The sequence below is a fragment of the Asterias rubens genome, chromosome 8 (assembly GCF_902459465.1).
Source record: "Asterias rubens chromosome 8, eAstRub1.3, whole genome shotgun sequence".
Taxonomy (NCBI): domain Eukaryota; kingdom Metazoa; phylum Echinodermata; class Asteroidea; order Forcipulatida; family Asteriidae; genus Asterias; species Asterias rubens.
This window is the reverse complement of record NC_047069.1, coordinates 8,246,497-8,272,472: the sequence shown is the minus strand read 5'-3', so window position 1 is coordinate 8,272,472 and position 25,976 is coordinate 8,246,497. Positions and strand designations below refer to the sequence as shown.

At 36.5% G+C, this 25,976-nt stretch overlaps 1 protein-coding gene across 2 annotated transcripts; it reads left to right on the top strand.

The window, feature by feature from the left end:
- The first annotated feature begins 3,426 nt into the window (after positions 1-3,426).
- Positions 3,427-25,232, top strand: LOC117293610 (sodium- and chloride-dependent glycine transporter 1-like). 2 transcript variants are annotated; one of them, XM_033775966.1, is made up of 14 exons: positions 3,427-3,774; positions 8,990-9,221; positions 11,245-11,376; positions 13,508-13,805; positions 14,290-14,422; positions 14,925-15,059; positions 16,428-16,531; positions 17,160-17,284; positions 18,355-18,467; positions 19,454-19,594; positions 20,384-20,483; positions 22,205-22,305; positions 23,252-23,425; positions 24,075-25,232. In XM_033775966.1, exons 2-14 carry the CDS (start codon positions 8,993-8,995, stop codon positions 24,234-24,236), a joined length of 1,947 nt encoding a protein of 648 aa, XP_033631857.1. In that variant the 5' UTR covers positions 3,427-3,774; positions 8,990-8,992; the 3' UTR covers positions 24,237-25,232. The 2 variants fall into 2 exon arrangements, with proteins under 2 accessions (XP_033631857.1, XP_033631858.1); XM_033775967.1 differs by lacking the exon at positions 3,427-3,774 and adding an exon at positions 6,854-6,944.
- Positions 25,233-25,976: the final 744 nt, after the last annotated feature.

The following is a 25,976-nucleotide window of genomic DNA, read 5'->3' as shown; positions in this document are numbered from 1 at the left end:
CTGTTTAGTATTGCAATAACGTGTTTTTTTCTATCGGTACCATTGTATAAACTGTAAATATAATTTTAAAAGTTGGTTAATATTATTAAGAATGTTGTGCATGCGGTGTGGGTTTTTATGAGTTGCAAGCAGCTCTCTATATAGGTTTGCTATGCAATTGAAATGTGTTTCCCTATTGACACAAGAGGGCGTGATTTCCTTGTTTTTCTTCTTCTCTAGAGCTATTAACTAAACACAGTGTTGCGACAACTTGCGATAAAAGCCATTTTTGTAACCACCAATTAGGTTGTGATGCATTTTGACCGAAAAAGCGCCCAGCAACCACGTGCCCAATGGTCATAGTATATTTTGCAACTATCCAAATACATTCATTCCTCAAATTGGTTGGTTTGAGTTAGCACAAGATGAATTTGCCAAATCTATCAATTGAAAACCATTGTAATATTATTTTTGCAATTTTTAATCATATTATGAAGCCATTTTTTTTTTACTATGTTGTTGGTTATTTTGTTTTTATTTTATTGAAATCACCATAGACGCGCCATTTCCGAGTTTTAATTATTCTAACCATAAGCTATTTGTTAATGGTTTTTCCCACATGCTTGGCGCCTCTTTATACTTCTTTAAGGTTGCACTTAATAAAATCAAATAACACAACTAGAAATGTTATGTACACTTCTTAATTGGTAGACTACTAAATATTAATGCTAACAAATCCAGGAATTATTAACTTATTTAGTTAGTCTGATTTGTAAAATTCCAATTCCAATTCTTCAATGGTGTGGTATGCTAATTGATATGTAAATGCACACGTTATTATTATTTTTCTGCTTAATATTTAAGAAATATTTTCCTCAGGCAGGTGAAGTCTTTCTCGTAGTGCAGATGTGGAATCTTCCACTGAAAGCTTACTGTTTCACATCTTCATAAAACCCGTACGAAATATTTTAAGGTGTTTTTTTTCCCCAGGCTATTTCTCATTCCAATTACCTTTAAAGGCAAATAATACCTTATTATATAATCTGCGAAATAATTATTCGTGTCAATGACCAGCCTTCTCACTTGGTGTATTCCAACATAAGCATAAAATAACAAGCCTGTGAAAACTTGGTAAATTGGCCATCGAAGTTGCGAGAAAATGATGGGAGAAAACACACCATTGTTGTACAAATTTGTGTGCTTTTAGATAGGAATAAAATACTTCTTGGTATGAAGTATTTTATTATTTTTGTGAGAAATTACCTCTTTCTCAAAATCTATGCTACGTCAGAGGGAGCCGTTTCTCACAATGTTTTAAACTATCAACAACTCTCCAACGCTCGTTACCAAGTCAGTCAGTTGATGTTTGTTTTGAGTAATTACCAAACGTGTACCTTCCCTTTAAAAAACGTGGTTACGTTTGGAGTAATTGCTGAAAATCTGGAGCCGTTATGTCACGCCCGAAGAATACTGTTGGACACACCATCTGAGAAACATTTCATGAAGAAACGTTTCCCAGATTGAAATGTTGGTTAATCTCTATCTCTGAAACCACATTCCTTCTAAAATGATGTTATACATTATCAACAGATGCAGTGCTTCTCTCTGCCAAGTAAGTTTTGTTATGTTCATTGGAAGCTGTAATCCATATTATGCGACTTTCCCTTCAATTAAGTTGCAAATAATTGACCATAAATTTGGTACAGAGAGGAATTATTACACTTTTTATTTTAATTTAATTTTAGCTGCGCCCCCCCCCCCGGTCTGATAAGTTATTTTTAAATTTGAATTTTAAATGACTTTTTATATCTTTGAAAATTTTCAAAAATGTCTTTCTCGATTGTTTTTTACTTTAACTTTTGATATTAATATGTGCCATTTAATAGTATTGTCTTGTGTCAACTTTCACGAATATCTCGTCCCAAGTCACAAAGGGGCATGTTTATGTCTAGCCCAATGCGCTTGTTATTATGTTCATTTAAGTAAAGAGAATGGCAACATTTTGCATGCAGTTGGCGGAACTAATATACTTGGCAAACCATTTTCTATAGGTCATCTACTTGTGTTTTTATAATATTTCAAAACTATGTCGGCTTTAATCCATAATTTTGTAATCAATATTTTGAGCTGTATTGTATTTATAAAAAAAAACTACACTACATAACATAACATACGTATAAATATATCCCTGAAGTAGGTTCGATAAATTAAGTATTTGTAGTTGACCCGTTGAAGTATTTCACGTTTATCCAATGGCATTAGACCCAAGTAAACCACTTTTAGATTTAGTTTTGTTGGAACTACGCATTTACATGTTCTTTTCATTAGCATCATGTGCTAATATCCAAGTAATTCCAAACAAATTATTTAATCAGTGCAAGTTATACGATGATTAAAACTAATTTGAACTTCAAATTTTAATATGTTTTAATTCAAGCTATCAAATTATCCATTTTTAATGACACATTTTACAATCTTTCAACATACATGTACATTGAGATGTCATACAGGCTCTCAAAAGTATACCTAACAAATCCAATACTAGGGACAAAAACAATCAGTTCATATTTTTAATTTACAAATGCGTGCGTTGAAAAATAATACTTGACCTATTTTGTATGAGGGGGTTCATGTTTATTAAAAGATATCAGCTTGTAATTATGTATATATTTCTGGCGGTAGTTCATTTATTATTATAAACATTATTATTAAAGGCTAGACAAAGAAACAACATTTGATATTCCCGTTGAGTTATTTTCCGGTGCTAAGTCTTCTAAAAGAGATTGTGCTTGTTTTAATCCCACGGTAATAGACATAATATCACTTTAACTACCCTGTAAAAAAAAAAATCATTTCATAGGGTGTCAAGGTTTTTTTTATGTTGTTTAGATTTGCCGAAAATCTGGAGCGGTTATGTCCACGCATCTGCAAATAAATTTGGAATACACTACCTGAGAAGCGTTAACGCTGTAACGCTTTTATGTTTCTAACATTTTTACTGATTTTGATTATGTTCCAGTCTAAATTTTACCTCTGTTTTTATACTTTATTTTTCGTTGATTGTTTATATTAGGGGATGTGGGACGTAGACCCACGTGATTTACATAATTCAACGTGATTTGTCCTTTTGATATTATTTATGCATACATACCCATGGAGCATCCGTGTTGACATAGGGCACCATCAGTATTTTCCCCTCTGCAAACAGACTGAGTTTTGGCTCTGAGCCAACGTCCGTTCAATTACCATTCATGCTCAATTGCACACCCATCAATGAAAGTGCTAAATGGAAGTATGCGCATGCGTGCACTGCAACGTGGCCCGCTGGAATGCGATAATGTGTACACTTTCACTGAAATGCCTGGTACCCACACTACGTTGTCTGGTGTACGGAGGTGTACTAGACATCGTTGGTGTACGTGTGTAGAGTGCATGATTAAGCCGGGATGGTTACACTACTGCATTTGTTTACAATCAAGAGCACGTTCATCTGTCCTTACTGTATGATCTATTGAATCATATTAATATGCTATAGTTTGTGATAACGGAGTGTAAAAATCGTCTTCCTCGTCTCTTCTGAAAAGGATAGCAATCCACCCAGGGAGGGACAGATTAAAAGGCGACATTGCTGACCAGAACATTGCCCTCTTGTTGGGCGAATTCGTGTTAGGCCCCCCTCTGTGTTTGAGGTGTTATCCAAAAGGGAGCTCAGAGCACGTTGTGTTGATGCGCTTTGGATGCTGCCTGTGGGACAAGGGTCTTTTGGACAAGGGACGTTAAAAGGCGGGATAACAAGTGAGTATTGACTAGTCGATTATACTTGCCTATTCTCCTTGAAATAGTATGACATTCAATGAATACTTGGTGGCCATTAAATCAATGTCTGATCTGTGCCAAGCCAAATTTACAAATTCTGCCCGCTCCATGAACTAACCATAGCTAGTACAGTAGAGCAAGAACCAACTATTCCCTCCTACATCATACATGTAATCATGTGTAAAATGTCTCCTTGTGGGTATATGTTAACATGGCTACCTCCATGATGTTACGCACCTCGTTGTGGCTTTTTTTTTTTTTTTTTTTTGGGGGGGGGGGGGGGCTGCTGAAGGGATCGCGGTCGGGGTGGAATGCGACACCACTTTCATAACTGTTGGTTTTATGTGGAAATTATGCCATAAAATGTAAACTTTCCCATATGACCAGTGTAGTATCTTGCCTGCCAGAATACTCAAAGAATGAAGACAGGGCACCGGTCTATAGCATGTTAGTGTTGTAGTAAATTATGTAATACACAGATTTTTAAGAGCAAAAACTATAACATACTCAAAGAGCCCTCTTCGAACATTTTGTGAGCATTTGCAAAAAAAACAAACTAAGTAATAATATAATTAAGCCTATATAATTAAACCCAATGGTGTTTACTTTACTATATTATGACAGTATTCCAGTAGTATTGATTATTAGATCAATCCACAATGTACACCCATACACAAATGAACCTTGCCTGACGTAAACCTTTGAAATTGTAAACAAATAATCAAAATAACTATTAAAACATTTAATCTGTCAAGTTTACCAAAGGCAAACATTGGTGACAACTTGTGATGGACAGCAAACATAAAAATACGAAAAATAAATCAACGAATACAAGAATATGCATATAAATAAAGAAGAAACAAAACATCTCAGAGGAGATCTATCGAAATCAGATCAAACTCAAACCAAAACACCACACAAAGAACACTTAGGGCGGAAGTTCAACCTTTCGCAGACAATGCAACACACAGGCAATGCTTTGATCCATGCTGGCAAACATCTGTTAAACGAGGCGACGCTTGCTCTCGGCACTTATATTATCCAAAACCTGACGCTGCGATTTTTCTTAAACCGTGTCGGGGTCCTTCACTCCAATAACACTCGGATGCCGCTGCACCACACAGCTTTGCGAATAATTATAGAGCAAAGACTTGACTCAAGTCTCGAGCAGGAACTGGAGAAGGCGTGAACTGTTCGTGACCGTACTTCATTTATTTGAAGGACTTTATGTTGGTCAACTCAGCTGCTCAGCATGTCGAAGTTTTTTTTTTATAATAACAATTGTTTTAATATTCATATTAAAGGGAAAGTTTTGTACACGGGGACACATTTGTACTTAATCTCCCGAATTCCAAAATCTACTTTGCGGCAGTAGAATAATTATCAAGACAAGTTCTCAAAGAACAAATCTGTCACAGCAAAGTAGAAACAGTGTTACTGCAAACTGAATGTCAATGATACCTCAGCAGGCATGTGCCTTGCGCCCGGAAGTATAAGATCGATAACTTTACAACTCTTTCTTGTAACAGTTCCATCTTTACAACATGTAATCGTCAAATGTTAAATTAAAAGCTCAAAGTGCCTATAAACGTGTATGAATGCAGTCGGTATCCGTGGCATGTGTGCGTCGGTTCTTATAGCTTTCTTGGCACATATTCAGTCGGAATCCATGCCAAGTTGATCTGATTTCACAGATCGAAATGACACCCCGCATGCATTGGAATTATGTGAACATTTTTTTGGTGTTGACATTTATCACAACATTATAGGGACATGTGTACCATTCACCATCAATGTTGTAAATGTCCCTCTGACGGTCACACTCACCTCTTGCCAAGAGTCCTCGTGCATAACAGGGGAGAGTAGCGTTGTGCGCCCATTTTGGGTTGGGGAGGGGGAGGGGGAGGTTGGGGGTATACGTCAGAACATGGAGAAACTAATTGGTCAGGCGTAAAGTATTTTCTTTTGAAAAGGGACACGAACAAATGAAATGCCAAGTTTGTTTTAAGGAGAGACTTGGCATATTGACGCTATCGGACCCGTTTATAATGATTGTTATTGTGGGGATTTATACCAAGAACAATCGATTGATTTGAAAACACATATACCTAAAAGAGCATCTCACAAATAGCACTTTATCAGTCATTGACACGTATTCGTTAAAAAGACATGTCTTCCGGTTTAGTTAGATAAGCTTATATAATTAACAGGCATGCTAAATGTGCACAATTCCTCCGTGGTACACATAGAGTGGTGCAATCTAGAAGAAAGTGTCATGGCCGAGTGGTTAAGAGCATCGAATTCAAGTTCTGGTGCGTTTTCACCGGAGTGTGGGTTCGAATCCCGGTCGTGACACTTGTGTCCTTGAGCAAGATACTTTACTATAATTGCTTCTCTTCACCCAGGGGAATAAATGGGTACCTGCGAGGGTAGAGGTTGATATTGTGAATGAAAAAGCCTTTGGAGCGATATAAACTGTTGCCCAGGTTGTATACTCCCAAGGGAGCTGAGAAACATTAAAAAGGATGTTATTGGCCCTATGACCAGGGCACTAATGTAAAGCGCTTAGAGAGTTAAGTGTTAGTTATTAGGCGCTGTATAAATCGAAAGTTATTATTATTATAAAGTGACATGTGCGATCGTAACAGACAAGAACAATGTTATGTATACACAAAAGGTATCTGAAAACCCAAACTTTGGCTTAAAGGAATAATCGACCAAGTAAGCTGTGTAAGTAAGAAAGTATGTACATGCTATTCTCGATCAATTGTAGGATAACACACGCACTATTGAACATTTCCAATACATTTGACCACGCAGCAACACATTACCGACTCCTTTGTGAAGGTGTTAAACCCCCTGGAAATATAATGGCTAAAGGCAGCACCTAATGGACACTCCTTTCACACACCCACGAATATTAAGTAGCTGTTCCGTGACGTCAAGGCCTCTTCCTCATTGACGCATGATACCACTTCAGTCCTGTGAATACATAAGCCTACATACACGGGCAGGAATATTATTGTGTACATTTGCGGTATGGCGGTTGATACCACCACGTGCTTTTGTTTCGCGTGCGGATGTGTAAAAGCAACGATCGAATTTACTTACTGAAAAACTACGAATTTTAAACAACACCATTTCTATATGTAAGTATTATAGATTTTTCAATATCAATTTTTTTTTATTGCAAACACTGCAAAGACGCAACACGAAGTGTAAACACACGTCGGTGTGCATATTGATAATATTGAATTTGTTTTGATAAGAATAGCTATAGTTATACCGTGGAGGATTCCTCCATGGTTATACAGTGTTGTAGATAAGAGTCAAATAGAAGTACGTCACCCAATCGAAATTATTCTTTACCTTACTCTCTATGAGTAGGGCTTATTTGAACTGACTTGTTCAAGGCTCTTAGGGAATTGTAATCCATGTACAAATATGCAAAGCATTCTTAGAAAAGCATTTATTCTCTTTTGGTGTTCACTGTTAACTCCGCTGTTTTCGAGGCGGGGTAACCAGAACAATACACTGTTGCTGTAAACGTTCATGCAAGACGTGGCAAGTTGTTTACTGTTGTTGACTCTATTGTTCGATTGGTTTTAGAATTGAAATGGTTTCATTTATGATATAAATAAACACTTGTTATGCTGGCTCATAGCTTGACCCGCCCGACATAATATGATCGATGGATGAATCATACCATACATATGAAGTTGAAATGTCTAAACTTAAAGTCACCTGGAAATATAATTTTCTTTTCTTCAAACATGTTTCTAAAAAATAAAATAAAACACCCTCCGAACAAGTTATGTGCTTTAATATACTTGATTTCGAGACCTCACGCGTGAGGTATCGAAATCAATTTAAACATTTAACTGATAAATCATTTCTCTCTCAAAAACTATGTTACCTCAGAGGGAGCCGTTCATCACAATAGTTTATACTATCAACAGCTCTCCATTACTCGTTAACATGTTAGTTTTTTGCTGACAACTATTTTGAGTAATTATCAATAGTGTGCAGTGCCTTTAAGGGGTTAATTACAGTATGCACTCCGTCAAAACAAGAAGTTGGAGTCTTTACAGCTTTATGTGATGCGTGTGGATGACTTTGAGATAATCCTCTCCTTTGGGGATTTCCAAAGAGTTGGTCACCATGAAATACGCCAGGAAGTAAAGTCTAGAAGCTTGATTATAAAGGATGAGCAGTGGTTTAGTAACTGCACGAAAGATACATCTTGAAATTAAAGGGCCTGATGGGTTTGAAAATGTGTTTTCTGTAATAGGTGAACTTTGATTGATTGTTTGTCTCTATACTTCAAAAGAGTAACGCCTATCTGTCTCCGTGAATAATAGACACCAATTATAATCATAATCATTATAACTTTTAACTTTTTCTTTTTCTACCTATTTTGTCAGTTACAAATACCTTACCAAATGTGGAATACAAAATTGCCATTATTTGTGCATAGCATTTAAGCTGTGTCCTTTCAATACAATGTGTCATTATAGGAACACGTTGCCTTGGATCGGACGAGTTGGTCTATAAAAAGCGTTTGTAACCGTTTGTTATAAAATGCATATGGTTAGAAAGATATTGTAAAAGTAGAATACAATGATCTACACAAATATGCCTCGAAACTGCGTGGTTTTCTTTTTACCTCGTCGACTAACACGGTCGGCCATTTATGGAGTTGACTCCCATAAATGGCCGACAGTGATAGTTCGCGACGTAAAAGGAAAACCGTGCATCTTTGAGTGATACTTGTGTGGATCATATTATTCTACTTTTAAAACATCTTTCTAACCAGATGCATTTCATAACAAACGGTTTCAAACGCTTTAAATAGACCAACTCGTCCGATCCAAGGCAACGTGTTCCTTTAATTGTTAAAATTAAACACCTGTGTTATTAACTTTGCAAACTCAATGTTATTGTTCTGATTTTGTTTGAACTATTTCGTTATTATTTTCAATTCAATCACTTTATAACAAGAAAGCACATTTTGATTAAAGTTTGTTGTTGTTGATGGTTCAGGTTGGATGTCTCCAATAGCTACGTAATACCGTACCAGACACGACTTTCAACCCTCAGAACGTGGACCTCATTTCCCTGAGTGGACCCATCAAAATAAATTGCCAATTTCCTCTGGTAATAACAATTAACTGGGCTTTGCTCTCCTCTCTAGAACATGGCAGGAAAGCGTGAGGACTTCGAGACCCCTATGGGACCGGAAGAGGGGAAAGTTATGATAAGGAACGACTCCAGCCTTCAGACCAGCAAAGTGGTCGAAGGTGACGAGAATGAGACCAGGGGCAACTGGTCTGGCAAACTGGACTTCGTGCTGTCTTGTGTCAGCTTCGCGGTGGGACTAGGCAACATCTGGCGCTTCCCATTCCTCTGCTTTGAAAATGGAGGCGGTAAGACATTCAATGCCAGGCAACAATAATAGCACAGGAAGAAACTATAAATACTAAAGTAAACTTGCGGGTACACAAACCATAATAATAATTACAACCGTATTTACAACGCGCCTTTTGCCAAAGGTTACAAAGCGTCAGGTATTACTACTGCAAGGAGTGGGACGAAGTTTGAGATTATGACATAATCCTTAGCAACCATGTAATGGTTTACAAGGTGTTGTGGCGCAATATGCTCCCAATCCAGCCAGGAACACCGGGCGAACCCCTTCTCTTTACGATAAGTGCACTGGGTTCTTTTACATTGCGTTTACACAACACATGGGACCAACGGCTTTATGTCCCGTCCGAAGGACAAAGCAATGGTTAAGTGTCAAGGACACGAGTGTCGTGGCTGGGGATTCGAACCCACACTCTGCTGATCAGAAACACCATAGTTTGAATCCAGTGCTCTTAACTGCTCGGCCTCGACGCTTCCACGCTTACACTCCTATCATGGAGTGTTGGTCTCCATAATTCAAACAGTATACTCTGCTAGTCTTCAGGAGAAAGCTTCTCCTGCGAAGATGAGCAGAGTATACTGTTCGTATACTGTTCGAAACGTCCGAAACGTCCAACCACACCAGTTCTATTCAGAGGCATAAGTTATTCGACTTAAAGTGTAAAAATACCTTGACATTTGCTGTTATCTCAGCAAGTGTAGAGACTGTATTCAGTTGACACTTGAACACTTCAATGTGTGACGTTTAATGTATTGTTTTCATCTAATGTTGCCTATAAATTAGCATTGCATTGAAAACAGCCAAACAATTAAAGTTTACCTCCAAAATGACCCTCAATACACGAATGCGTGTTCGGCGCAATGAGATTTTATGCGTAGGTGTGAGTGCATTACCTGTAGATGCATTAGCTTATTAAGAATCCGGAAGGCTTAATCTAGATTTCTGTTCCAATAGATGAGAATGGAATAACTAATTGAAATTAAACTAATTATCCCGGACATTGTCGTGCGTCAATAATTAACGGCCGCAGCTTATTTTTGTGTTTAATAGTCAATGAATACAGACAAACTTAGATCGAGGACACAGCATTCGAAAATCATGTATTACCTTTGTTAATCGATTGTTGTAATTGGAATGAGCCAAATATGAAGTGCTAGGGACCCCGACAAAGCATGTGTTCATGGCCCGATTTCCATAGATAAGAGCTGCGAAGCACAAAAATGTGCTTAGCATGAAATTTCTTTCTCGATAAAAACAGGATTACCAACCAAATTTCCACTTGATTTTCAGGATAAGCAATCATGCGCTGAATACCAGTAACAAGCAATATGCAACAAATGGAAATATGTAATCCCGTTTTTATCAAGGAACAAATTTCACGCTTAGCAAATTTTTGGGCTAAGCAGATCTTTGAAATTGGCCCCAGGTGTCCACCGAAAAGTGCAGGTTGGGTGAATGGTGTGCTATTAATATTGAAACAAGAGAGCGGGATTGAATAGACTTTTCTTAGACAAAAATACAAAAGCTAATGATTCAAATAGACAACGTTCTTTTGTGATGAACCATTTATATATGAAATAACAAACCTGTGAACATCTGGGCTCAATTCGTTGTGGAGTTAGCTGGAAAAGTGAAAAATGGTTATTGTTCCCGTGCACTATTTGTAGAACTAATTAAAAAACTTTATCAAGAACTTTATGTCGAACAGGCCAATGACTCTATTTCAGACGGAGAAAAATATGTTTCAATAATATTATTATTATAATTTTTTTTTTTAAGTTCAATAGTTTGTTTCCTTTACACTTTGAAGAAATGTACACGCAGGACCACTTAGATCTATTTCCAAAAACAAAATCTGTCAAAATGGGATCTGAACCATAGTATACTTGCAGTTTCCAACCTGTTCGACGTTGTTTTTAAGAGACTGACAGATCTATAATTGTTAATTATTGATATAATATATTTTATATTTGATATAATTTGAAATATAATATTGATTGATTGCTTGGTTTCTGACACAGGTGCATTTTTGATACCGTATTTGATCATGATATTGGTAGCAGGCCTTCCAATGTTCTTCATGGAGCTTAGCTTCGGTCAGTTTGCCAGTCAAGGATGTCTCACCATCTGGAAGATTTGCCCTCTCTTCAAAGGTATATTGCTGGGAAATTAATAGGGCCAAACTGTATGATTATTTTTGTTTTGATAGTTCACTTTTATTTGGCCTCGCCAAAGAAAGACAGTTTTGGATTTGAATGTATACCTGCACTCCAACACTGATTTCAAAACTTCTTACCAAACAAGATGAACTATCAAAAGCCAAAAGGTTGTTTTAAATGGTCCCTCTGCACAAACACAAATTAAAACGTATCAAGGAGAAAGCAAAGTGCCCAAACATCAAGCTTCAGTGAGAACAAGTAAGAGTACATAATGTACATTTTGACAGGATTAGAAAAGGCCTTTTTTATTTTGAGTTCATTTATACCGTTAAAACACATTTCTTTGTTAATTTCTTTAAATCCATTGCCTATACAAATGTCCCTCGTTTACTTTTACTCATTGGGTGTAGTGGGATGTTTGGAAAGGTGTACTTTCTTGGAAACTCCCATAATCTGAGGTTGTAAAGGCGGTACATAATACAGATCCTTCTTAAATCTTAAGTAATGGATTAACGTGGGTATATCCAGTGAAAAGTGTGTCGAATGACGTCACAAGTCACACGTATTCATCTTTGTGTTGGTTTTTTGTTTTGAGAAACTGGTGTACATTCTTCGTTCTGTTTTTTAAATAAACGTGAAAAGAAATGAAGACGATGGATGGGTTTTACCATGTTTCTTAAAAAAAAATAACTGTGATGTAGTAGACGTTCTTTCTTACCCATCTCGACTTTAAACCTGTGGGATTAGAAAGTCAAGGTCGATTCACAAGAGCCTTAGGGAGTCAGTGACAGATCTACTCTCCATATGACCACAGAAGTTGGGTTGAGTTGAGCTCTGGCAGAAAAGTGTTTAAATGAGTTTATGCTATAGATCAACTTTGCTTTTGATCATGAGACTACAGCTGGTGCAATCATCAAATTATTGTAAACAAGAAAGTTGTTTTTGAGGTAAACGCTCCACCTCCTTGCTGTCATAGGTCACAAATAAAATAACACCCGAGCAAAGATAACAAATTTCAAACAAGGAGACCGCCAACACTCAGGCCAGTTGGTAGAGCGCCAGCACGTTTAATCCGAAGGTCGCAGGTTCAAGGCTCACTCACTCTAGTCAGGTGTTCTTTGTTCTGCCCAAAATTAAAATACAATGAGCACAGGAGAAACTGCTTGAGTTCTGAAGGAAGAAATAAACGATTTCTTTATTTTCTGGGGATTTTCTGGGGAAATCAACCATCTAAACGCACACAACTTCGTGTGACAATGGTGTTTTCTTCTTTCATATTATCTCGCAACTTTGATGACCGATTGAGCTCAAATTTTCACAGGTTTGTTATTAAATAAATTTTTTATGCATATGTTGAGATACACCAACTGTGGAGTCTAGTCTTTGACAATTACCAGTAGTGTCCACTGCCTTTAAACTGCTTGTTTGACTCACGATGCAGACAAATAGTCCTACACTACATGTATGTCTTGCGGTGTGGTTAGGGAAGGCATAAGGGGTCAACAGCCGCTATAATATAATATGCTCTATAATGCGTTCGTTTCCGTACATAATAGATCCAGACTGCGTCAATATCCGTTCCTATAGCAACGTGTCAGAATTTCATTTAAGACCTATAACCACATTTCAAATTTCCAAGAACTTTGGTGGTTTAAAATGTTATCCGACCCGTATGGGTTAAATAACTATTTACTTTGTAAAACGGTCCTTTTATTTTGCGCTAACTGTAGAGTTACAGCAAAACGCAAAATGTATACATGCAAAATAATACAATTACATGTAGTTATCTTGAGTGTTATAACCAATTAAATAGTGTCTTAATTTATCCAATATTGCCCCAAAGGTTATAAAAACAAGACCTTAAAAAATGAAAGAAAATGTGAGTTTGTGTGTGTGTTGGTTTGTACAATTATTTTGAGCAACATGCCTCAAGGATGAGCAAAGGATCGACTTATTGAGAGAGAGAGAGCACAGATTGGCATTCTCGATGATCATTGATTAATGTTTTAGAATGTTCGAATGTTGCTTTTGTCAATATATGTCAGTCAAGTTGTATCTTGGATTTTTCTTAAAAATTTACTTATCTCTGTTTTTTTCTCTTCTTTTATAATCCTCGGTTCCCCAGGGCTAGGTTATGGTATGCTGATTGTCTGTGCACTAGTGACTCTATACTACAACGTCATCATTGCGTATGCGTTCTTTTACCTGTTTGCGTCCTTTACGAGTGAGTTACCATGGAAGACATGCGGAAACGAATGGAATACTGGCAACTGTACCATTCAAAAGAAGGGAGAAAATGGCACCTTGGAATACATCTTCCAGAATGGAACCTCCCAGAATGAAACACTCTACAGTGAAACCTCACAAAATGAATCTTTCACGAACATCACCCATCCAGTTCGTCCCAGTGAGGAGTATTTTAAGTAAGCATCCCACTGGAATAAGTATAATCAGAACTTCTCATTGTTTTCTTCAAATTAAAATACATTGGTACCGTTGCTTTTTTTTTGTCGTTTTGAAGACATATTGGGATAGTGATAGAAACGAGGATCTCGGAGCAGTACTATAAAATGGAAAACAACTTTTACTTGCCCAACTCTCTTTCCTTCTTATGTTGCCCAAAATGCAACATAAATGTAAATTGCAACATAAATGTAAATTGCAACATAAATGTAAATAAATGTAGTGGGGGCGGGAGGGATGGGGCAGGGACAGGTGGTGCAGGGGCGGTTACCTCATGAGTCACTGGGTGGACCCCCTTCACCTAGGGTTTCGTGGTCCAACGAAGCCCCCACTAACAACTACTCATTAGGGCAAGAGCCTTATGTTTGCCAAAGCTAGGAATAATTTACATTATGTCATTCAACAGTTAAAATTGTATTTATTAATTATTTGTTTCTAATACAGTAATTACGTGTTGACCATGTCAGACGGTATGCATATCATGGGTCCAGTCAAATGGGAGTTAGCCTTGTGTCTACTCTTGGCTTGGATAGCTGTGTTTTTCAGTCTCATCAAAGGAATCAAAACATCCGGCAAGGTAAGTAAAATATTACATTCTTCTACAAAATCTTGTTTTTAATATTGAAGAAGAAAAAAATTAAGCAAAAAACAAAAAGTGAAATTGGACCTACTTACAAACAAAACAACACATCTATCATCATTCGAGGCTATAGAAAAGCAGTACAACAGATGACACCTTCAAAGCTCCGTAAACTAATCTTCCAACGAAAAGCACTACTACTCTCTTTATAATCCAGTTCAAAAGTTCACGATTTCATTTTTTTATATAATTTGTAGCAATCAATGAACCGCCACATGTTTCTACAAATTTTGAAAGATTTATTCCAGGGTTAATATTTGACACTTTTTTTTAAATACTGGACACCACTGACAATAATATGGTGTGTTTCATCAAGGTCAGAATATAGCAGTATTATTAATTTAGTAGGCCTATACAACATTTGTGTGTGTTATTGTTGGACCCTGGATGTTTACCTTTTAACACTGTTTTTTTTCTTGTATATTATTCCTTGCTAAAGGTGGTATACGTCACATCAACTCTTCCGTATGTCGTCTTGCTGGCTCTGTTTATTCGAGGTGTTACACTGGAGGGCGCTATTGATGGTATCATTTATTACATCAAACCTGACCTGGAAAAACTCGCACGTGCGAAGGCAAGTCACAAGTATTTATTACCACTAAATCTCTCTTACCTATTTCTACCTCCTTAATTAATATTACTGAAAATATCCGTAATATTAATTACACTGTAATTACACACTCTACTAAATTTACTTATTTTAGTTAGAGCGCCCTCTTCCTACAACTGCCCTTCCTTCTGCCGAACGTTTTTTATAGTGTTCTGCCACAAGATAAGTAGTTCCAATCAATTCCAAGTTGACCCTTTTAAAACTTTGATTTGGGTTTTTATTTAACCTTTTAAAACTTTTTTTGATCAAAATTTTCGTTTCAAGTATTCCGCTTAGCTACAAGTTATGGTTTGTCTTGAAGTTGGTATTTATTAGTATTTTTATGTCGGCGCATTAATTTGACGATGTGGTAAATTGGTCGCACCTTCTTGCGAACAGACTTCGTTTGGTGAGCAGACGACATTTTGACAGCGGAACGAAGTCTACCTAAAATATTTAGATACATGTTCTCTCATTTTGTTTGATAAAATGACCCTGTTCATTAAACTTATACCCGGCACATTGGAGACCACACTTTATGGAACAAACAGTGAGTATTTCTGTGAATATTTGTTCCTGTTTCCGTGAAAAACTGGGGTGTTCTTTACGTGACACTTTGTGTTTACTAAAAACAAGACTGAGTTGTACACCATCTGTGTAGTACGTAGGCCTATACGCAACACAGTGTCTGTTGTAGTGTTGTGAGCCAAATATTATTTTTAATTTGGAAGTACCAACACCTCAATGCAAAAGGAACACTTCAGTGGGTGTTACTTACTACAATAAATTTGTTAAATCTTGTAGCTTGTCAGTGTCTAATTATACTAGTACAAATGTGGAAAATGAAATGTGAGTGTTTAATTTCTTTGGCTAAAAAAAATAACTTCCTGGTAGCTGTATTCTGTAAATGGACAAACTTGACGTAGTCTGCCCTATAGTTTGGCATGTAATGAGTGCATTCCAAAGTACTGTTCTTATATTGGCATTTTTTTTTTTTTTTTAAGCTCTGCCAGAGTCTCTCTTATAGATTGTTTGTCTTTTTGAAAGTATCTGGAGAGTTTGGTACAAACAACAATAAGGGCCTAAATGTCAGTTCTGGTCACATTGTGCATTTTGAAGACTTGACTTTGCGACAGCTCATTGCAAAAGCCAAGTTCCTTGTGGACAGGAAGCTCAGGTATCAACCCCCCTGTATCACAGTACACTGTCATGAAAAAAGAGGTATCTGTACCTTTGGGAAATTAAATCAGGAGAAAATGATAAAGCATTAAAAACCGAATGTTATGCTGACAGAAAGTTGTAGGAAGGTTGAATTTTTTTAAATAAAAACATATCGTTCTTTTTGTGATACAGGTTTGGCAGGATGCTGCTGTGCAAATCTTCTACTCACTTGGAACTGCCTTTGGAAGTCTACACACACTGTCGAGTTATAACAAATTCCACAATAATGTTTATCGGTGAGTTTTGATCTTTAACCATCTTTTTTTTTCAGCCAAACTTTTCCAAACTAAAATACAGCGGGTGTTTTCACACACCCGGAACAACTTTGGAATTGGAATGCTCTGTTTTGGTTGATCCGACCGGTTGAATTATAAATATGCCCCTGGACAATGCATTCATGTTTGCTGGTTTTTCCTGTACATGGGTCGAATGGGGGGGGGGGTCTATTTGGGCCTAAGATTTGGGCCTATCACATTGAGACATGCAATAATTTGTCAAACCTGAACTAAAAAGCCTGATGAATACTTAACGAATAACAGTGCGAGGACCTGGTCTTTACTGCGTGGTAATGACCAGGTTGGTAGCAGGCGCTGTTAACGGACCGAGCCGGAACTAAGGCCAAGACCAAGGGCAACATAGGCTGTGACCTCTGAGTAATTCTAGGCTCTTTCTTGAAGTCATGGAAACCATTTATCTATAATCTATCACTCGTTCTTGAAGTCATGAAAACATCTTTCTATCATTGAATTGTTGAATTGAATTGAATGGTTTATTCGTCAAGTATATAAAAAGTAGTTGTGGAACTATTGCTGGTTAAGGTGTGATGATTTGTATATAAGTAATGTTGTTTTTTTATATTTTCAGAGATGCGATAATTGTGACTTTTATCAATTGTGGTACGAGTGTCTTTGCTGGGTTTGTCATATTTTCTGTGATTGGATTCATGGCAGCTGATGCTGGAGTAGACATTGAAAAGGTTGTAGCATCAGGTAAGAGGAAGACAGACCATTTCAGGTTGATGAGGACTCGCATTCTTCTCTATGGTTGAGGAGTAAAGCCTGGTTCGTACTTCATGCGAATGCAAATTTGATACAAAATTTGACTTCACAAATTTTACGTCAAAATTCACTTGGCATTCGCATTCGCAGGAAGTTTGAACCATGCTTGAAGCTTTTAACAAGTTTGAAGCACTTTTTTTTGTATTTGTATTCATGATTGAGTACTATCTCCTAGAAAGTGTTTAGAAAATAAGACTACTAGTATATATGCTGAGTGTGTACACAATTCTGTCATTGTAAATGTGTTTTCTTTATGATTGCTTTCAACTTGTTTCCTAACTTCTGCTTATTTAAAAATGACATTTGTGAAATATTTCCATTTTTAATTATAAGTTGTATTCACACTTTATTTGTTGTTCATTGTTTATCAGTTGCTTTTTCTATCTTGTTCAGTGCATTAATACACATGATGGATATTTCTTGCACACTTTATTTTCTTGATTGATCTGACTATGTTGTTAATTGTTTATCATGTGCTTTTTTTATCTTGTTTATATGCATTAAGGCTTGTTTTTAATTTGCTTTACTCTTTGATAATAGGTTTTGTGTCGAATAAATGGAATCTTATTTAATACCAACAAAGATAGTGCTGTATCAAAACCACAGTCCAATTTCATAGCAAAAAATAGCTTTAGCGCACACAGATGCTCACCAACCGGCACATTTCCACGTTCCCCATTTGTGACTGACATTCTGCCTTTTGTTCTGCCTTGCAAAAAAAAGTACCTTCAGCTTAAGCAGCGCTATTAAATTTGGTCCTGAATCAATGTTTTTGTCGATATATTACCTTAATACCAACAATAGACCTCTTACTAGCGCAGGGTTCCATCACTAGTCAAACAAATGTGTACACACCTCTCAACATGCAGTCTCGTAGGCCAGCATAGGTCCTTCTCACTTCAGTGAGGGTGCTGTTTAGGAGTGTACAAAAGCATCATGCAAGGGGTCTATTGGTACAGTTTATGTTATATTAACTTGAGAGCATGAAATTTGTCTTGTAGGTCCTGGACTAGCATTTATTGCCTATCCTGAGGCTATTGCTCGTATGCCTTTCTCAACCATCTGGGCACTGCTGTTTTTCGCCATGATTCTTATGCTTGGGATTGGAAGTGAGGTAAGGTTATAAGGCATACATTTTTAGATTCTTTAATCAGGAAGAGGTGACATAGGGATCAGGTTGGGGGGAATAGTCAAATGCGCGTGTGCATAATATGTCGGCTTACGGAGAAAACTTTCTATGGCACAATCTGCTGCCAACCTGGCCAGAAACACCTGGACAGGTCTCTTTTCTTAAGTGAACTGGGGTCGATTTCACAAAGAGTAAGGACTAATCCTAACTTAGGACTTGTCCTAGGAGATATAAAAAACATATAGTAGTCCTAAGTTAGGATAAGTAACTCTTCCTAACTCGAGATAAGACTAGTCTAAACTCTTTGTGAAATCCATTCCGGAGCTCTTAAGTGTGCATTTTACAAACAAACCAGACCTACAGGTTAAGTCCCATAAATAGATGAAGCATCTATGGTTACATGTACTGCTTAAGTATACAAATGTCAAGCCTGGGACTTGAACCCACACTCTGCTGATCAGAGACACCTGGGCCAAATTTTACGGCTTTGCTTACCGCCAAATTATGCGCTTATGGTCACCAATCGCTGCTTACTGTGCTAGCACAGAAGTTCTCTGTTGTAATGTGGAGTAGGCACGTGCACAAGCAAAAATTATCCGCTAACTTGGAAATTTGATTGATGTAAGGGCAGAATTTCCTGCTACGGTAAGTGCTGACTCTTTGCTTACGGTTAAGCAGACCCATGATATTGGGCCCATATCTTGACTTCTCGGTCACGACATGCCCTATAAGCACCATTCATAAATACCTTGGACAGTCACTCCATTCTGATTGGTTGAGAGGACATCACCTGGGGGTGTTTAAACGGATAATATAACCACACTTCGTCTCGGTAAAATTATCAAGAACCAGGCCTCGGTGGGTTTAAACCACTAGTTTGAAACCTCTTCACCACACATTGATTCCCTTACTACATACTGATTTTGAGAACTGGCATTTAATTTATGATTGCTCCCATTTTTCTATTTTAGTTTTGTATGTTCGAGACTGTGATCACTGGAATCGTAGACGAGTTGGAGAAATATAACCCCATCTTCCGAAAGAAGAAATATCTTGTTACTTTAGCGATGTCGGTATTGCTGTTCTTATTGGGATTACCGATGGTTACTCATGTAAGTACCTTGAATCTGAAAACTTAATGCAAATTAAACCTCCCCCTTCCTCTCAAAAAAGAGAGAAAAATACAATGCCTCATTTATAGTCGGCCCAATATGGTGTGTTGAAAATGTCACTCTCTCGTCGGAGTTGTATCAGTTTTGCTCTTTTGTGAGTAAAAGTCAATCTGTGTCACTCTTTTTGAGTGAAACTGGAACGAATTTTACTCTTGATTGACTTGAGAGTTGTCGCTGTATGACTCTTTGCAAAAGTGGTATGGCGGACAAAACAAGTGGTTTTTCACTCTTTTACACTAAGAGAGTACCTCTTTAGGTGCTTACTCCAAAAATTAATGGCCGTAAAAACTTACTTGGTTTAAGGAGAGCAGTTATAAAACTTTGTTAGAAACGACACCCTATAAAGTAATGCAGTTTTAGAGAAAGGTTGATTTTTTTCACCTCAAATTTTGAATCTGAACAATGTTTGAGACATGAAGCCTTTCTCAAGTGTCTGAAAGCACACAGTTCTAAGCAACAGGGTGTTTTATTCTTTCATTATTTGCTTGCAACTCTCATAACAAATTGAGCCCGCATTTTCATAGGTTTGGTATTTTATGCATTTATGATGGGACACACCATGTGAGGATACTGGTCTTTGACAATTACCAAAAGTATACCCTTTCTTCATGTGTTTTGGGGGCTTGCAAAATAGTGTGGGATGAAGTAGTGATTCTGCTGATGATAAACCTTGTTTAAAGTGCTTTGTATTAAGAAAGAATAACTATTTCTCTTGCTTTGTGCACACAGGGTGGGATATATCTTCTGACGATTATGAATGCATTTTCGGCGGGCTTGTCTGTCCTGATAATTGCAATGCTTGAGTGCATTGTGGTTGCGTACATTTATGGTAAGTATCCAATTCAAAAGACAAAATACAACAGAAAACATGCCATTTATTCATGTGTGTTTTTTGCCCCATATTTCATAAAATGTGTGTTTTACCTGTGATGTTTGCCAATTGGTAGCATCTATACACATTTCATGGCCATGGTTTATAATTTACACTGAATTTACCTCATCTTTTAATTTATATCTAAATACATGTATACACATGAGTTTCGATTCTTATTTCTGCTTTTGGTATTGTTCATTCAATTATCCAATTGAAATGTTTTCAATATCAGGCATTTGTCATTGTCTGAACATAACTGAATTTATTTGCATCTCATCACTGATTTTATCAAACCTTTTGTGAAGTGTCTTTTCGATATTGACATTGTATTGTGTGTAAATCTGAATATTATTGTTGATCACAAATGCTTTATGATTTTGTTTCATTCGTTTAGTTAATTCATACACAGGGATTAACATTGCTGTGCTTTTATTTGTGAATATATTGAAATTAATTCTTGTATCTGGCAAATGTCACTGTATGAATATGACTGAATTGATTTAAATCTCTTAACCAATTTTACAAAACTTTTTGTGAAGTTGGTGTTGACATTGCGTTGTGTGAAAATCTGAATATTATTGTTGATGTTCCTCGAAGGCTTTAGGTTTTCTTGCTTTCATTTAGTTCATTCATATACAGGGATTTACTTTGATGTGCATTTATGTGTGAATATATTAAGATGTATTAGGCAATAATGTCATTGATCACCATTACCGAATTCATTTGAATTTCATAATCTTTTGCTATAAGACTTTTTGTGATATTCATATTTAAAATTGACATTTGATTGCATTGTGTGTAAATATGAAATTTAATGTTGATGTGCATATATGTAGATCCAACCTCTGGATCTACACTGATATTGTGTTTTTTTGATTCATTTAATTCATTCATATATATTTTGAATTGTATTCGTGATTTCCTATTCATTCAGATACCTTGATTAACAGAAAGTCTAACAATGTCTTTGTTGATTTTCCCAAATCTTTAACAAGAAGCTAAAACTGTTTCTAAAACTGCAACTGATGATTGCTTTGAACTTGTGTGTTTAGTTCACAGTGAACAAATTCATTGTACTATCTTGTTTGTACATTGAGTGTTTAAACACATACCATCTGATATTTTTTCAAATGAAAAATAATTAAAACTGCATATTATTGTTTTGTTGTTCATGATTTTATGCCTAACAATAATATTGCAAACATGTTGTTCTCCCATATTAAGTAATTGCTGAAATTGTTTCTCTGATTTGTATTTTTGCTTGCTTTCTGGGTCCTGGGTAAAAAAGAAAAGAATGGTCACTGTTTACTTTTAAACTGCATATTTCTCATAATAAAAATAATGGAGTCACTAGTCAAATACTAGTTATTTTAGTGTAGTGGGTCATGATTGTGACCTGGTCTTGTATTTATTACATGCTCTTAACATAGTTTTTTAAATAAGTTAATGGTTCCTTTTACATTGATAGTGTAGGCTTACTCCTTATGTAATGTAGTGGGTCATTGTGACCTGGCCTTGTATTAATTACATGCTCTTAACATAGTTATATAAATGAGTTAATTATTCTGACAACAATTTGATGAATAAGTATGAACAGCGCCCTCTCTTGAGTTCTATCAAGATGTTTCCTGCATTCCTTTTCCAATAATGGTTTTTGATTATTCCATCCCACCCAGGTGCTGATCGCTTTTTGGATGATATAAATGTCATGGTGGGTTTCCGACCTGGATTTTATTGGAAAGCATGCTGGAAGTTACTGTCCCCTGCCTTTATTTCTGTAAGTCACTTATGGATTCCAGATAAACTCTAACTCTAAAAGTTAACCTGATTTAACTTTAGAGTAATGTTTTCATGATTCCACACTTGAAAAAGCATGTGAACATGATATTTTTGATACACCTTGTATGGCCAAACCATTGAGCATGCACAACTTGTTCACTTGATTAATGAATATTTATGTTCCAAGATATGAAATATAAGGATAACTGACTGAAAATTTTAAATTACTTGGGGTTTAGCATAGAAAAATTTATTAGAGCGGGATTTGAACCAATGACATCCAGTTTAATGTGCCGGCACTCTACCATCTAGCTTTATATTGGCAGAAGCTAGGGATCACACCCAAGTTTGGGATATGGACTGGGAAGCGGCAGCCAGGGGACCACCTAAAGGGATGATACTATTTTATTTCAGGGTGATCTCCTGGCTGCCGCCAACAGGGCTAGAAAGCTCAGTTGGTAGAGCGCTGGCACATTAAACAAGAGGTCATTGGTTTCAAATCCCACTCTCAACCCCAGAAGTCCTATAGGAAATCTAGGCACAAAGATCATATCACATGATCAGATTGGCTACTGTGCTAAGTAATACCCTTTGTAGTCAGTCACGGTTAGGAAATGAGACGCAAAAAGCTTAATACATGTACGTGTATTGGTATAGAATACTACCTTTTTCAAGTGGTGATGTGGGCTAAGTGTAGACATTAGTGGCTGGGCCGGCTATCATTTAAGCTGTAAAGTGTCTCACATTTCCAAGAAAATATTATGGCAATAATGCTATTTATGCATTAAAGCCTTTTTAGTTAATGTTATTTCACCCTCATGATGTGTACAAATCCAAATGAAACTTGACTTACTCTCATCACACACCTCAAGCTTATGAACGCTTTCCTGCTTTCCAGTTTATCTCACAAATTTGACTGATTGTTTTTTATTATTGTCTTTCAGTTCATCATCATTTTCACCTTTGTTGGTTACCAACCGATGACATACAACAAGACGTATGTGTACCCGGTATGGGCTGAGATATTGGGATGGTTAATGTCAATGTCTGCGCTGGCTCCTGTCATGATTTACCCAATTTATTATCTATATAATCATGTGGAGGGCACGTTCATGGAGGTAAGTTGCACATTTTGTTTTCAACTTTATTGTGGAATTGTCCATTGGAAAATCATCCTTGAGCATTAACTATACATGGATTAAATCGTTATTATTGAGAAGTGTATGTGTTGTTAAAAAAAAATGTATATTTTTTGTGTGCAAAAATGGTCTCATGAGTTGAGTCTTTCTTGGAGGCTAAATGACAACACAAGACACCTTAGCGGGCATACTGGTTTAACAGAAGCAGTCACTTCGTTTCAAGACATGATTTTACTGGGCATTGAGGCACTAGCTAATATCAGAGAGACAGTTTGTCAGAGTAGAAAGAACCTGTGGAAAAGGCACCTTCAGATCATTAAATCTTAAAATTAAAGGAAATGACTAGAAACCTTTTGTCTTTACCTTCTCCTGTTTTAAAAATATGTGTCTCTTCTTTCATGTGTGTTTCATCTGTATCCTTATTCATCTCAATTTTGGTTCTATGTGCTTTCTGCCTTTCTCTGTTTATTTCTTCCAAATAGACTACATCTATTACACAAGTATGCCTGCTTATGTGTGTGTAGTTGTCATTTTAGCCTTCAATAAACCTCGGGTAAAAAACTATTTATCACACTTTGTTGGTGCGTAGTTTGCAAAACCTAGTTCTATTTTCTTTGTGTAACCACAGCGTCTTCGTCAGTCCCTGTGCCCAACAAATGAATGGGGGCCAGCCCTTGAGCGTCACCGGAAAGAGGCAGGCTTCCCTATACTTCCAGAAACTGATCATGGTATAACACTAGAAGAAATAAAGAAACTGCACACAGAAGCAGAGACGAATGTGAATGTGTAGAAGCGTTGGAATGCCGAAAAGAAAGTTTCAAAAGAAGCAGAAACAAATTATTAGAAGGTCTGGAACACCGACAAGAAATTCAAAAGAAGTGGATACGAAATTGGAAAAGCACTTGAACACAGAAAAGAAAGTTAAAAAAGAAGCCGAAACAAATTATTAGAAGCACTGGAACACCCAAAAGAAACTTTAAAAAGAAGTAGAGACAAACTTGTAGAAGCACTGAAATACTGAGTACATTTACATCACAAAGTTGAATTGGTCTTGCCCCTTCTTTTTTAAAGACTGGCTAATTTCATTTACAAAAAAAACCCAGCTTTCCAAAAGTATATAAAGCAATACAAACTCTAAAGCTGTACAGTTTATTGAGTTAAAAAATTAACATTATCTTATATACAGGAACCTATGGCCTGCAGTTCCATCGCAATTGAATGAAATTTGGGATGGGGTGACCCACTCTTCCAGTTTGAAAACAGTTTTAATCAATTTGTTTATAACAAGATCAAGGGATCTGGAAAGCTTGATGTGACACTTTGCTACAGACAAAATGACTGTTTCATGGAATTATATATATACTTTGTAAAGCACAGTATAAATTTAAAGCATCAGCAATGCAAAAGATATTTTAAATTGCGTTATCAATGCATTTTACTAAACTAAGCTAAATATGAGATTATACGAGTGTAGTATTTGGCGGTATATATTGACATAATTTCTAATGATGAAGTTAACAAATTCGTTAAATTCAACCAGAACCAGGGTATTTAGCTTTATTTTATTTTATTTACCATGCTAAACTTTGTCTTTTAAACTAAATCTGAAATAGTTTTTAAGGAACAGTATTGGTGTCTTCGGTGTTGTTTTATGAGTCGGGAGTCGTTATTTTATACCATTGTTATACTGAGATGAAACCCTTTTACTAACACTGGACACTTTTGGTATCTGTCAAAGACCAGTCTTATTAGTATTAATACAAAAACTTGGTGTATCTCAACATGTGCATAAATAGTAAACCTGTGGAAATGTGAGCTCAATTGGTCGTCGAAGTTGCGATTTGATGAATGATGAATGAAAGAAAAAACATCCTCGTCACATGAAGTGGGTGCCTTCAGATGCTTGATTTCAAGACCTCAAAATCTAATGGAGGTCTCGAAATCAAATTTGTGGAAAGTTACTTCTTTCTAGAAATCTAGGTTACTTCATAGAGGGAGCCGTTTCTCACAATGTTTTATACTATTCCACCTCTCCCCATTACTCGTTACCAAATAAGGTTTTTATGCTAATTGTGGTTACTTTTTAAGCATATTGTCTTCCTTTAAAGCGATATCCCATTGAATTTTAGTGACACAACTCGGGATACTTTTTCAAAAAAATTTGCTCCATGTTGAAGCTCTAATACTGTTTCTTAATAAATTACTGATAACTTTTGATTATACGCAGCGACCGGAATACTAATTTATGCAAGCAACGTTTGCTTAAGTTCCCCCCCCCAAAAAAAAAAAAAAAAAAAATAAATAAAATAAAAAAAAACAACAACAACAACAACAACAACAAACTGTACGAGTTTCGTTGTTCATCAACTCCTCTTCACAAGCGGCCTGTATATAATATGGACATATTTATCATAATAGTTATTTTCAATAAGGAGATATAAGAGTTGTAAAACATGATTTTTGTTGAGGGGGAGGGGGAGACCGAAGGAATTGTAAAAATTGGTATAATTTTCAAATACCAAGAATGGGA